We start from the raw sequence: 15,169 nt of genomic DNA on the forward strand, positions 1-15,169 counted from the left end.
TCTAAACAGTTGTGCCAATTAAATGATCCACTTAGTTTATATCAGTAAGAAACTATTAAATAGTAAACATTCCTCTGGTTTTACAGAGGTCTACCTGAAGATAAATTGGTCACATGCAGTACTATGCAAATATTTTAATCACTCCTCATTTCTTTGTTTTCTTTCCAAGAAGCCAGCCTTTCTTTTGTTTTATTTCTTTTAAGTGCTCTTGAGCAATACTTCTTCTTTTTACCTTAACATTTTCAAAGGAATGTTTTTTTTTGTTTTCCTTTGTTAAACCACTTAACCCTGACCCATGCACTTCAGGAAGGCTGCAGAACTATTCCTGAAGACTACTTAAAAAATTATGAGAAAGCTTTCCTAAGAAATCTCAGATTGCAGTGATTGAACCAAATAGTGGCTTTCGAGCTCATTAGAATTGCACAAACTCAGTTTTTTCCTTATATGTTGTATTTCCATATATGTTTTGAAAGTTTAAATAAATCACCGCACCTTTTTCCAGTTTTCCTTGCAAAAGTTTACCATTGTACTAAACAAAGGAAACGCCATTCGGTTTGAGCCTAAAAGTCTAAACTCAGGGAGTGAACCCACGAATGGGGGCGTGGCCTACAGCCTACCGCCTCGCCATTTTCCTCCTGTGTTGTTGTTAGCTTGCTGGCTAAGCTGACTGTCAGCCCGGTTTCTGCAGTTAAACGAGTCAGTGCATGATTTAAATCCAACAGGTGTGTTATTGTAGCGGTTCCCAACGTCCCTGCTTTCCCCGTCACCATGGACGAGGAATATTACAGCGGTTCCGGAGACTGGGAAGGCACGGAGGGTAACATGGTGAGATCGCGACTTGTTGCTGTTTGGCTCTCGGTTAGCTAGCCAGCATTAGCATCGCTGGAGTCACAGCAGCTGATGATTAATTGTCAGACCTTTGTTATCTTTAGTATAAGAGCTGATGTGCTGAGACAAGTGCTTCAGGTACTCTAAAGATGCATTGTATAGTCTAAACTCAGCGGCTCGGCTACTTAGTTAGCCTGCAGCTGGCTAACAAACGACACAGCTGCTTCATGTTCATGTTACAAACTGGTGATCAACTCGCCATAGGTTAAAGTTTGTTTTATTTCTGACTAAAATATATGATAAAATAAATTGATAAAATATATTTTATCTCTGACTTGGATGACCGAAAACAGAATCGACTGTTTTGATAGTGTTCACACAGTCGTGGTCACAAAGGAGAAATCACACCTGTGTCAATTCTAAGGTTTTATATATCAGGACATGATAAAAATGGACCCACTTTGGGTCAAGCTTTAGCTGTTGGACCATTGGACTCTAGAACACTTTGGTATACAGAGGAGTTCATGGTTGACTCAATGTTTACAAGACGCTCAGGTCCTGTGGCTGCAAAACGAGCCCAAATCATCAGCCCCCCACCACGAACTTTAACCTTTAACATGATAACTGATCAAATCTGTAGTGTCTGAGATGTAGTTCTTGGGTTTTTGCAGTTCTTTTGAGCATGGCACGGTCTGACCTTGAGGTGAATTTGATGGTATGGGTTCTCTTGGGAAGAGAGACACCTGAATGCTCCAGAGCAGCAAACTGCCAGTACATTTATAGATGTGCTCACACAGAAACCTGGCTATTACTTACCCCCTTAAATGCCAGCGTGACCCCATTCAATCACAGACTGGTCGCAGCAAAACTAATGGAACTTTATCTTATTGGCTTAAAAAGATATTGATAAAGTTCAACTCTGATGATATAATTTATCGTATCGTGGCGTGTCTGGTGATTGCCACTTCTAGGAACGGATGATTTTTATTATATCCTCATATGTAAACTATGACTGTAGAAGTTAAGTTTGCCTGCAATATGGCACCTTGTTGCGTTTTTAGTGTGCATGTTTTTCAAACAGTAGTAAATCAGGATAAGGTGCGATAGTCACATAGACCTGTATTCAACTAAAAGAGACAAAAAAATAAGCTCAAAGTATGAGAGCTGTGTGTTTTAAACGTTGGGGAAACCTCTGCCTAGTTACTGAACTGCAGCACAAACCTGATATCTACATATCAGTGTCTTTTAACTTGGATGAATGTAAGGAAGCCTGCTCAGAATCTAATAATAACATCTTCTATAGCACCTGTCGATTCTCCTCTACCTTGTAGCTACACCATAATTTGTTACTATATGCAAATGAGAACTGGAGTATTACTTATTATTCCCAAGAAAGATGAATCACTTTAGAAGCATCTGCATCACCGTGTATTTCAGGAGGATGGTTACGGTGAAGGAGAAAATGATGGGAAAATCCAGGAAGCTTGCCTGGAGAAATTCTCCAGTAGGGATTACATCATGGAGCCTGCTATCTTCAGCACCCTCAAAACGTAAGTGTCTGCACTCTCATGTAAATGTAATATAAGTTTTGGTAAAAAGACATTTATTGATTAACAACCATGTTGTTTCTGCAGGTATTTTCAAGCAGGTGGCTCTCCAGAACATGTCATCCAGCTTCTCTCTGAAAATTACTCTGCCGTGGCTCAGACTGTTAATCTGCTGGCTGAGTGGCTCATCCAGATGGGTACCTATCAGACTACTGGTCTTACTGTTGTGTCAGAAAACTATTTTAAGTTTGTCTTACTGATGGCTTTTCATTAACGTGTAATGTAATTATTCAGGTGTTGAGCCTGCACAAGTCCAAGAACGAGTAGAAAATCACCTCAAGAGTCTTCTGATAAAACACTTTGACCCCCAGAAAGCTGATTCCATCTTCACCGTTGAGGGAGAGGTGAGATCTCTAAACACCCGGAGTAATTACACATATGACAAATGAAAGTGGTGAGAAACTTTGAGCGTGTTGTGCTTCAACACAACAACTAACTGAAGCTCAGAGAAACCAAACTAATCCAGTCTCCTGCCATTTTAGACTCCTGCTTGGCTCGAGCAGATGATAGCACACACAACGTGGAGAGATCTCTTCTATAAGCTGGCGGAGGCTCACCCAGATTGCCTGATGCTCAACTTCACTGTAAAGGTATAGTAGTGACTGTGGAAACAGTAAGAACAGCAGGAGCTGAAGATTAGGACATGAACACAAACTAACCAGTAGAAAGAGTCGAGTTAAAGATTTTAACTTTAAATTTGTTTCTGATGTTCTGTCATTGTCATTTACACTCATTGGACACATTATTAGGGACACTTTCCTTGAAGCCTTTGCCTTCAGAACTGCCTTAATTCTTCATGCCGTGAATTCAACAATGTGCTGGGAAAATTCCTCAGATTTTGGTCCACATTGATCCTGGCACCAACATCTGTGCAACGTTCAAAGTCACTTATATCAACTTTCTTTCTCATTCCGATGCTCAGTTTGATCTTCAGCAGGTTGCCTTGATCATGTCTACACACACTGATCTGCCATGTGACTAATATGATTTGTATGACCGATATAAGAATCAGACATTCAGAGACATTGGCATCTAATTTTTTTTTCAGACACATGAAACACAGATTTATCTAACATTTTTTTATGTGTAGTTTTTTATTTATTTGTATATGCTCTGCCCAACTCTGCAGGGATCAGTTAGATTTTGTCTTAGTGAGATCCCACAAAAGTATTGCCAGCAGGGAAGTTGCAGAGTGCCCTCTGGTGGACAAACTATGCAACAGTTAATGCCAATACCAATAGATCTGCAGAAAAGGTAATGTAGGCCTGCCAATAAATCAGTCTGGCTCTGCATGGGTTTGACTCATTAGTTATTTTTGTTAACAAGCAGCTGAACAGGTGTACATAAAAACATGGTCAGTAAGTGTATTGTTGTAATTGTAATTTACACGAATATGAAAATTCACCTTAATTTTATCATTTTTCCTTTTTTTTTTTTTATACATTTTTGCAGCTTGATGACTTGGACTGTCTCTGCTTCTTTTCAGTATTGTGTTTGTGTTTGTTTAGCTTATTTCAGACGCAGGTTACCAGGGCGAGATCACCAGCGTGTCCACAGCCTGCCAACAGCTGGAAGTTTTCTCTCGGGTGTTGAGAACATCTTTGGCCGCGCTGCTAGACGGAGGAGAAGAAAACCTGGAGAAGAACCTGCCCGAATTTGCTGTGAGGATTACTTTGCTTGTCTGTTTTGTCAACCTTTAAAGATCTGTAAAATATATATCCTTTTGTCTCAGTGTGCCACTTTTTTTAAAGTGCTGTAAGTAATGGTCTCTGATGAGCTGCGCCCGACTCTTTCCAACAGAAAATGGTGTGTCACGGCGAGCACACCTACCTCTTTGCCCAGGCGATGATGTCCATCCTCGCTCAGGAGGAACAGGGAGGTTCAGCTGTCCGCAGGATCGGCCAGGAGGTGCAAAAGTCTGCACATGAGAGGTAACGTTGTCATCTGATGTGGTCAAACTGATCAAGTGAATGTGATTAACTGTGAGATTAGAGTTTTGTGGATGAGCTTGAGTAATAAAAATGGTGCAATAAATGGGGTTTTTATTGCAGAGGTCACGATGCCAGTCAGATAACCCTTGCGCTTGGTACAGCGGCAGCCTACCCTCGAGCCTGCCAGGCTCTCGGTGCCATGTTGTCCAAGGGAGCCCTGAATCCTGCTGATATAACAGTTCTGTTCAAGATGTTTAGCAGCATGGACCCTCCTCCTGTCGAACTGGTGAGTTCAGAACATCCTTCCTGCTGTTTATGTCCAGTGCTTAATAACTAAAGCACATTGAATTTAAGCACTTGTCTGTCTTGTCTTTAGATCAGAGTGCCGGCCTTTCTAGACCTGTTTATGCAGTCGCTTTTCAAGCCTGGATCGAAGATCAACCAAGACCATAAACACAAATACATCCACATCTTGGCCTATGCTGCCAGTGTGGTGGAGACCTGGAAAAAGGTACAAAAAAACAATGATGCTGTGTGCGTTGCTAATTTAAATCGCATAATAATGAAACTGTTTATTTTATCCCAAATCCAGAACAAGCGAGTCAACATTAATAAAGATGAGCTGAAGTCAACCTCCAAGGCTATTGAGACCGTGCACAACCTGTGCTGCAATGAGAACAAAGGAGCCACAGAGCTGATCGCTGAGCTCGGCACTTTGTACCAGTGCATCAGGTGAGTGTTTGACAAGAGCTTTAAAATGTGAAATATTGGTTAGTTGGTTTCATCGTATCTAATGCCACTCTTCTATCATATTCTAACACACTAATCTTAATTGTTGTACATTTTAACCCCATCATGCAGTGAATGTTTGTAAAGGAGTGTAAGGGTTATTGAGACATGTCGCAGTGATTGTTAAGCATCGTTTAATTGGGAAAAAATGCACTTTTACTCAGTGAAAATGAACAAGGTTATTTATTAGAATGCAGCTCTTTCAGTGCTTACTGCACCATCGTAGCGTTACTTCCACCTGTTTTTTCTTTCTGAAGCAACAAATCTAGTGATGTTACCAGACTGTGCAGTTAATTTAGATTTTTTTTCATAGGCACTGAAGACAGTTCAATATTTTGAAGCAGAACCCATACAGTCAGATTTCTGTGTCATAATGTTTTCATTGTTGTAGACTAAGGTATATTGTGGCATATTGTGTTAAAGAAGAAACAAAGGGGAAACTTGAAGCAACAGCATTTTTAATATGTTGATCTTCAGTTAATCATTCAAAGCCTGAATTGGTACTTAAAGTAAAACTGGAGTTTGAGACCCAGACTTCCTCACTGACTGACTGTCTGTGTGTTCAGGTTTCCAGTGGTTGCTATGGGAGTTCTGAAGTGGGTGGACTGGACGGTGTCCGAGCCGCGGTACTTCCAGCTGCAGACAGACCACACTCCCGTCCATTTAGCTTTACTGGATGAGGTGCGACACTGCTGCAAGATGAAAGATTAAATTGTGATTAATTTGCGGAGCTTGAAGTTCAAACATAAAATTTTTCTCTGCACAGATCTGTACGTGTCACCAGCTGCTGCACCCGCAGGTCCTCCAGCTGCTTATCAAGCTCTTTGAGACTGAGCACTCTCAGCTGGACGTCATGGAGCAGGTGGGCGTTGTGTGCCTCGCATTCTTGTAATTTCAGCTTGTTAATGGACGCCTGTGTGTTGTAGCTCTGAGCTGACAGCGTGTTTGTTTTATTTCCCCCTCCAGTTGGAGTTGAAGAAGACTCTGCTGGACCGAATGGTTCACCTGCTGAGCCGTGGCTACGTCCTGCCCGTCGTCAGCTATATGCGCAAATGTCTGGAGAAACTCAACACAGATATCTCCCTCATTAGATATTTTGTCACTGAGGTAACAGCTGCTTATGGAAATCTGGTTTATGTGTGCGCTCTTTCCTGTCAGGTCTGTTCTCCTGTTGTTTGTCCAATTTCAGCTTTGCGCAGATTAATGTTAACTGTTTCCATTCCTTTATTGGTTAGTGATGTCTTTACCCGAGGAGTTGGTATATGCCAGAAAAAACCAGGGATGAATATTTGACCTAGAATCGTTAGAAAACACCTGAAGTTGATGGTCTATAATTGGTTAATGTGGAAATAAGACACTGTTTCAGTACATCAGATCTTTGTGAACAGAGCTCAGTGTGAGGTATTTGTCTTAAAGGTGCTGGATGTGATCGCGCCTCCCTATACGTCGGACTTTGTTCAACTCTTCTTGCCGATCCTTGAGAACGACAGCATCGCAGGAACGATCCGCACGGAGGGAGAACACGACGCTGTTGCTGAGTTTATCGGTAAGTTGCGAGAAAGGAAAGTTTATAGAAAGTCTATTATTCCTGTAATAAATAAAAGGAAGTCTTTGGGCTCTCATCCGTCTGAAGCACTAACATGTGGCTGATTGTTTTTCAGCCCACTGTAAGTCAAACTTCATCATGATCAACTGATGTGGAATTGACATCCAAAATGGGAGACGTAAAGGAGGTGGAAGATCTGTTATCTGATAAGCAGGTGCTGTGCTTGCAGCTGAAGCACATGAAAAGGTGGACTTTTCAGTTTGGCAAAGTGAAGTGGAAATTAGTTTCTGTTAAGGAAACATGAAAGCAGCTGTGACTGTCGCTGAGCTGGCAGAGTGGTGTAAAAGTAATGACACAGATTTATCTGAAGATGCAGCTGAATGTTCCTTTTTTTTTTTTTTTTACCTGTATATTTGATTTTCTATATTTTATGTTGGTCGGAGCTCTTTTAAAATAAACTTTTAAAATGTTGCTTGTTTCTGTTGTTTGTTTGTTTTTCATACAGTCTCGGACTACGTAAATATAATCAGCTCCCTCTCATGCATTTTATTTATTTATTTGTTTTAATATGGAGATCTGTGAGCCTCAAAAGCCTCATATTTAATTGAAGCAGGTGATTACACAACACTTTCATTTGAAGTTTTTGTTTTCAGTTTGTTTCCAAGGTGACTTTGCCGATTTCAGGTTAGTTCTTATTAGTTTCATTGTTTGTTTTAGTCTTCTAATTATACCAGATATTTCTCAGAGGCAGATTTAAGAAGTTTAAAATACTGATTGCAAGGCAAACGATACTGGAGGTAGTGAACTCACAATCTCAAAAAAACATCACCAAAGCCTTTCATGCTGGTTGTGTAAGACATTTAAATACAGTATGTTATGCTATTTTATTTTTCCCATATGGTGTATTGTGACCTCTCCCTCTTTTTAAAGCTAGGGGTCATTAGCATCAGTGGTCCCCCACTAAGTCTTAGTGAACCAATGACTGTTTAACAATGCAAATTAGACCTCTTTAAAACATATTGTTTTGTTCTACCTTTCTTTTATTCTTTTGTGTATGCCAACAGCCTTTCTGAACTCCTTCCTGTCTTAAGAATTGTAAAAATGTCACTTCTGTAGTTAACTAAGTATTTACCATTGGCTAACAATGACAAGTAGTGGAGGAAGTGTTCCTTTAGGGAAAGCAGCACCTGGTGTACACCAGCAGACAGGGGATCACCACTGAGAGAGGATCTGTATTTGTTAAACTTTATCACTAAAAATGTGCGTTCACAAATGCACATGAATTCAAAGAGAACCAACATCTTCACTGCTGGCGTGTAAGAATGTTGCTCTCTAAATGGCTTGAAGGAAACGGCAACTTTCTGATAAAGGCCTTCACCGGGCTGTGCATTTCACCTGCACAGGCTCTTGATTTACAGCGGGGATGTAGTTCATTCTTTGCAGGGCTGTCACATTAATAGAAAATGCAAGATCTGCCTTTCAGTCTGAATTTTCCACTCAATTTAATTTCTGCTCTCAGGTCCTACACTCTCTAGCTTTACCCAGGCTGAGCCACCTGACAGTCTTTCCTTCCCACTGTCGCCATGTGTTTGCTCAGGGAATCACTCAATTGTTTGGCTTTCTCTGTAAACAACAAAACGCCAACAATCGGATGATTGTATAAAGGGCCATGAGGTGACGGTGATTCGGCACTAAACAAATAAAATGGAAGTTATTTGAAATAAACTGAATTAACTAATAGAAGGCTTGTTTTTACCTTTATGTGCCTTTTCTCCTTTTGTGTATCTGTGCTGGTATCAAGACTGCTTATTTTGCAAAAAGCTTCTTTCGGTAAACTTCAGAAGCCTCTGAAATGTACTGGGCAAACTGCACCTTCCAAACACCATCACTGTATTGGAGGAAATCATCAGGTAGCATAAATGTAGTTCGGTTAGCTAACGGGGCCAAAGGACATCACTAGATTCCGTTTCCTCCCTAAGATGCTCTGCCAGCATCTTCATTTGCAGCTTTCTTATGTGTCTTTGCAACTTATGTCTTATATTTAATAAATCAAAAGCACGCTCTGCTGGGTGAGATCAGGTGATTGTATTGTTATGGAATCATAAGAGGTTGCCAAACTGACTGTCAGTTCATCTTCACCTGACTGACGTAGAATAATGACTAGCATGTGTGTGTATTAAAGTAAAGGCAGTGGATGGTAAAATAGAAAAGAGGGAATGTCTGCAGGAGAGCCTGAGAGGTTTCTATGAAACATTCTAACTCAAAGGACAGATGAAGTGTTTATTGGTACTGTTTGAAAACAAATCATCACAAAATATTTTTAGAAATATTTTTGATACAAAGTGTTCATCATAAAACAAATGGCAAATTACAAGAATCTATATTTGACTCAAAGGCACACAAAGTTTGTTTATTTCAGCTTTTGCATTCATCACTGTGTAGTGCAACATTGTCGGTAGCAGTAACGCCATACACTGAAAACATTCGATGTAGCAGTGCAGGAGAAAGTGTGATAGTTCTGTTCTTTGGCTGAATCACTGTGAATTTACAAATTAAAACTAAAATCTTTCCTATGCTGTCTCGATACTATAGGTTACAAAAAAATCCTCTTTATTTACTGTGATGACTTTTGCATGGCCTGAATTTTTCTGCAGCACAAAAACTTGTGTCACTCCTCTTTCTGATAAAACCCTTTAAAAGGTTATATTTGTAAAACAGCCTGCACACCTCTCTGTGGTAATAAGACAGTTTGAATTGGCATAAACAAGTTTGAGATTCAGCTGGAAGACCCTGGTAATGATTATAGGTTTAAAAAAATTAAAACCTGAACGTATTCCCTTCTTAACATTAAAACACAAAAAGCTTTTCTTTGGAAGGCATCGGAGTGTCTGCCGACAACCTGACACTGGGCTCCTCTAGTGGTAATTCTTGGGTACAATTGGGTCTCCGTACATGCAGTCCTCCTCTACTGCCAGGTTGTACTTACTGCCACTTCCTCCTTTGTAGGCACTGGTCACGATCCTGAGCCAGCCCTTTTCACCCTGAAGGCAAAAATAAAGTAAAGAAGCAAAGACTTAAATAATAAAGTCATTCATTTAAGAAACCAGATACAGGATTTCTTTCTCAAATGAAATAAACTTAATATTCTTCTATTTGTGACCATGAAAATGTATTAGATTTGATAAAAACGGCTGCAAATTAAACAGCATCAAGAGGACATTTTCATTAGCTATCTGGCATCGACTCACCCATGGCTCTCCCCAGGAGTTGCGTACGATCCAGTACTCGACATCGTCTTCCACTCCCCATCCTGCCACTGACACGATGTGGTTGATGTAGGCTTCGTCCTGGTACTCAGAGTAGAGACCTCCAGTGTATGCATCCAGCTTATCTGTGGCCATAATCCCGCAGCTAAAAAATAAAAATCAATAAACACCACAGGTTACTTCCTCTTTCTGCTTAAAAGTTGCAGCAGTCACTGATGAGTTTAATGCCCTGCTGCACTGACAACATTTCAGCAGCAGATGATCGGATGCTGAAATGATGAAGCCTGGAGAAGCTACTTTAAACCACAGATCTTCTTGACTGCAGATAGAATTTAATGAACATTTATTTCCAAGGCAGAAACATGATTCAAAGAAACTACAAAAGCTGCTCAACCCACCACCTTCTAAGCAGAGCCAAAATGGGTCAGGGTTGTCAAACTGCCAAGAACAGACAAATACACTTTACTGACATCACACTATAATGATCGCAGCGTATGTAAGTACTGTATGTTCCCCATCACCTCCTAGACGAGCAGACCAACCTTGATGAAACTTTGCATAAATGTTGCCAATATCTATATTTCGCATTCAACTATTTTAGGGATTCCCACAATCATATATATTGGTACATTTGCTAGTAATAAATAATACAAGGCCCACTCTTAAAATCAAACCTTCAACAAAACCTCAACTAGCTGCCATCACACAATTTAGTAAGTGAAGCACAAATATATACTTTGCTTGCAAAAATCCTTGTGTAAAAGCGGAACACTATGTCTTTCATTGGGTTTTTACACATTTCCAAAAATCTCAACATGACAACTCAATGACTGTGGGAAATATCAATAAAATTGGATGCTTATTAAAACCTAAGAACTACAAATACTCTCATCTGTCATTGCAATCACTTCATAATCTGCAAATAACAAGGATTTGCCCTCTGAGCTTTAAGTTTGACATGTGCCTATACCGTCACAGATGACAATTCACTTTCACTGCAATCGAAGGCGGTATATAAAACTACACTTCTGTCCTACTGAAGCTCAACCCAGAGACAAACTGCAGCTTTCCTCTCTTGTTTCAGTATAATCTTTATTTAGCTCCAACAGCTTCACACCTCAGATTTCAACTAAAAGAAACAAGACAAGAGGAAGTACAACAGTATTCTAGCTGCACCATATTTAGTACCCGATCACACTACAAACTCTCGTGCATCATGAGCTTACTGTCATCACGCTCATTGCTATACTGTATATTTAACAAAATGTGAGTACATTTTGTTGAGTGGAAACTGAGTGGATAATGGAACCAACCCTTCAAAGGGAGAAAGGTCACATGAGTCATACTTTTGATTCTTTTAAAAATCTGCGGGCGGATCGATCCAAATATTAATTTTATCAATACCAGTGCTGGTGTTGCTATCAGATCAATACTAGTGTGTTATGATCCATTCAGTATGTAGCCCACTTAATTGTTTTAAATATATATATTTTTTGGAATTGAAAAAATTATACCTCAAACATGTACTTTTTGTGTTGACTATCACGTCTATTTTTTTATAGCCTATACCACATTTAAACAAATGAAAGTTGACCCAGAGAACTAATTAATTATTAAATCAGCGATTTTATGTTTACAGAATTTGTATATCTTTGACAATTTATCTCATAAATCATGACACACTGCTCTCCCCTACATAAGTTGCCTTTATAGGTTGAAAGTATCAGTAACAGTATTGGTATTGGCAATACTGCATTTCTAGTTACTTGGTATTACAGATACCAAAATTTGCAGTACTGCATAGCTTCTTTCAAAGCTACATTGTTATAAATATTTTACAATTCACTTTGCTAGAACAAACTTGTTTTTTAGAGATTTCTTTTTGCCTTTTTAGCAATTATTAGACAGGAAAGTATGGAATGACAGGAAAGGGTTTAGGGTGGAAATCAGGATTATAACTAGTGTGCTATGTTGGTTTGGGATATCTGCTTTATTATTACGATTGAATTATCAAGTAAAACAAAGCAACCAGAATGGACTGTTTTATAAACGTATGAAAAAGCTGCAAACCTGATCGGCCCATTAGCGTAAATCTCTGCCATCATCTTCTCTCTTCCACTGACGGATCCGTAATCTCCCACCTTCCACAGAGTGTAGTTACTCACAGTATTGCACACTCCAAAAGTGGTGCAGGTGCCACATTGGTTGAATTTATTGCAATCTTTAGAAAGAGAGAAACAGAACATACATACTCAGCCTCACTGGGACATGCAGCAGCCAGCCAGGGGAACATTTTGACCATAAAAACACAAATGCATTGTCTTCTAACACATTCTGATTAAGTCCTTTAAATATATTTACTAATCTTAGTTTTTGCATATTTGAAAGAGTCTGTCTACTCTTGCACATGCAGTGAAATACAGTAAATCCTGTGCATTTTAGCCTACACTATGTAAAAACCCTTTAATGTCAATAATCATATTCCCCTAGGTTATCAGAACAGCATTCATCTGTCTTGCAGGAGTGTCCCGAGCCAAAACAGGGCCTCTTAGATTAGCACTGAGTAAACGGCATATGATCATCACTCTGGTCACTGTGTGCACTGTGAAAATCTTACCCTGGTCTTTAGCCTGGTAGTTATTACAGGTCTCATCTGGGATCCCGTGACTGTTAGCATATGCCCAAACCCCGGTGTGGTCTCCTCCGTGGCACGAGCCGGCATCACCGCAGTCGATCACATTCTGGACAGACAGGTAGGCAGATGGCCACGCTCCTTTCCGCTTAATGTTGATTCGATCTGATTTAATGCAAATAAGAAATAAGTAGCAGCCATTACTTTCTGTTCATCAATGTCCCTTCTATGGAAAGAAGAAATGAAAGCACACCTGTGTCATAGTCTTGTGATGTACAATGTGACATAGTTAAGCTTTGCTGAGTCATACCTGCCATCGCACTGGTGCTGCCATGTGCCCAGCAGGACCCACAGTACTGGGGAATGTGCTGGTTGCGAGTAGTGCTGGCGTAGTTGGTGCCATTGATGTTCCTCCAGTCCCACGACTTGGGCAGATCGGAAATGTTCAAATACTCGTGAGGACGAGGTGTGGTCCTGTGAACACACGTGTCATTGCACACAGTTACTGGATCAGTCCGATGTTTAAGTTTAACGTCCCCGCTACAACATATAAAGTCTGTTTGAAATTTTTCTTGCTCTTCTGTTTCAGTTTCTCTCTTTAAAAAATAACTTGTCTTGATACAAGATGCAAAAAAACTGTCCTTCTCACTAGTCTGATGTGCAAAACCTCACATTACAGCTGCAGTATCGAGAGGAATATACCAATATCGTGTGCTCTGTCAGTCCATACCATATACATTACACATATGTATTACACATATTACTGGTATTACACAAATGTAATACCAGTAACATACAAAATTCTGCAAAAGTCTTGAGCCAACCCTCATTTCTTTAGATTTTGCTCAGAAAATGGGAAATTGGTGCAGTACTTTATTGAAATACAGTATATTAAGCAAAAACAGGGTTTGCACAGTTCTAGCTTATCTTTCGAGTCTTGTGTGTCAGGTCTTTTCCCCCTACTTCTTAAGGACATTGTTTATCTGCTGCAGATAGTTTATTTAAGCCCTGCAACATTTTCATTTTTCCTCCATTTGTCCAGTTTCCTTAATTTTTTTAAGGCCACGCTACACTACATGCTGTCATATGCAAACTTTCCAGCCAATAGCACAGCTTGTTGAAGAAAAAAATACTATTTTATATCTCTGTGTGTGTGTGTGTTTCATAGATTTAACAGAAGAAACTGGAATAAATAATTGTATTTATGCTAGGAAAAATGGTTATTTATTTGTAGACACAACACTGGTTAATCCCTTGGTCAGGTCAGATACAATGAGTAGACTAAAAAGGAGAGAAAAAACAGACAATGTCCAAAGAAAAACTGTGAAAGACCTTCAGAAAGCCTGAAGAACTACTTTAGAGATCACATTAAAAAATTACAAAGCAGTCTGGCTCCTTGGAAGCAAAATATAAAGACACGAGGGCAGGTTTGAGAGTTTGCACAGCAGTGTAAATGCTTCTTTAACATACCGAATATCTATTTTTGCACTGGTTTCAGAAATACGGCACAAATCAGTTCAAGTTCAAACTAAATAGCTCTCAGTTTTATTGTTTTTATTTCACATAAAAGCGCAGATTGCACATAAAGACGCCTAGTATTTAGTATTTAATCTGACGGAGATTTGGGAACGGCACGTTGTTATTTCTGAGCTCCTGGCTGTTTAGCAGACCTGTTTTTGAATCTAAATTTAGAGTCTTTGGGGGCTGATGGTTGAGCTGCAGGGACTTCCGCAAAATCCCGTGACTTGTACCAACCGAGAAAACAGGTTTTTTTTCTTTTGTTACACATTCCAAAAACAAAGAAAATAAAACAAAGGATTTAAACGGTCTGATTTTGACTTCAAGTACATCTGCGTAAGGCTTATTTAAATCTTTTATATTGAATTATTTATTCATATAAATCTGTTTAAAAAAGTAACTACTTCTTAGTTAAGGTTATTTACAATAGCCAATTTAGCTAACAGACGGCTGTTGCTAGCCTCGGTTAGTTACTTAGATACTTAAACCCGCTTCTCTTTATAGTTTAAACTACTTGCTATGCTTTATGTAAAGAAGCGACATAAGCCTTTGTTGAACTTACCGCAGTCCAAAGCCGACTCTCTTCGGTGAGGGGACATAGCAGGGCTCCTTCTGCTTAAAAAACACTCCGGCCGACACCTCGGACAGCACGGCCGAAAACAGCACAAGAACCGCGGCTTTGAGAGCCATCTCTGACACCGAGCAGTGCTTTAACTACGGGACCAGGAGATACTCGCGTGTACAGTTTTAGTCCGCTGCACAAACAACCTGAGAGTGAGTGAGTTGGGTGGGTGAATGCAGTAAAGATCGACCGGTGCCGATACTAGTCACATGACCCCAACTACGAAAGCCCACGTGCTTTACAAGGAAATCACAAGTCATGTTGTGGCACTGTTGTGTGAGCATGTTCTTAGTGTCGCCCTGTCTGTGCAGCTCAGTTTTAATAATGTTGTAATGACAGTGAAAAACTATCCTAAACTGCAAGAGAGGAATTATTAAGCAGTGTGACAAGATAAGATGAATTTAAACATAAAAGACTCGTTATGTGCTGC

The 15,169-nt window shown here is 39.8% G+C and overlaps 2 protein-coding genes across 2 annotated transcripts; one reads left to right on the forward strand and one right to left on the reverse strand.

Moving 5' to 3' along the window:
* Positions 1-598: 598 nt before the first annotated feature.
* Positions 599-7,172, forward strand: nelfcd (negative elongation factor complex member C/D). The gene is made up of 15 exons (XM_003441501.5): positions 599-825; positions 2,266-2,378; positions 2,463-2,572; positions 2,670-2,779; positions 2,918-3,025; positions 3,944-4,096; positions 4,236-4,366; positions 4,487-4,652; positions 4,743-4,877; positions 4,959-5,098; positions 5,722-5,836; positions 5,922-6,017; positions 6,122-6,262; positions 6,572-6,701; positions 6,817-7,172. Exons 1-15 carry the CDS (start codon positions 769-771, stop codon positions 6,849-6,851), a joined length of 1,740 nt encoding a protein of 579 aa, XP_003441549.1. The 5' UTR covers positions 599-768; the 3' UTR covers positions 6,852-7,172.
* Positions 7,173-8,967: 1,795 nt separating this feature from the next.
* Positions 8,968-14,944, reverse strand: ctsz (cathepsin Z). The gene is made up of 6 exons (XM_003441502.5): positions 14,680-14,944; positions 12,910-13,073; positions 12,585-12,764; positions 12,038-12,188; positions 9,950-10,112; positions 8,968-9,742 (listed from the first exon to the last, which is right to left on the reverse strand). Exons 1-6 carry the CDS (start codon positions 14,805-14,807, stop codon positions 9,617-9,619), a joined length of 912 nt encoding a protein of 303 aa, XP_003441550.1. The 5' UTR covers positions 14,808-14,944; the 3' UTR covers positions 8,968-9,616.
* Between the last annotated feature and the right edge of the window lie 225 nt (positions 14,945-15,169).

Source organism: Oreochromis niloticus, linkage group LG5 (assembly GCF_001858045.2).
Source record: "Oreochromis niloticus isolate F11D_XX linkage group LG5, O_niloticus_UMD_NMBU, whole genome shotgun sequence".
Classification (NCBI taxonomy): Eukaryota; Metazoa; Chordata; class Actinopteri; order Cichliformes; family Cichlidae; genus Oreochromis; species Oreochromis niloticus.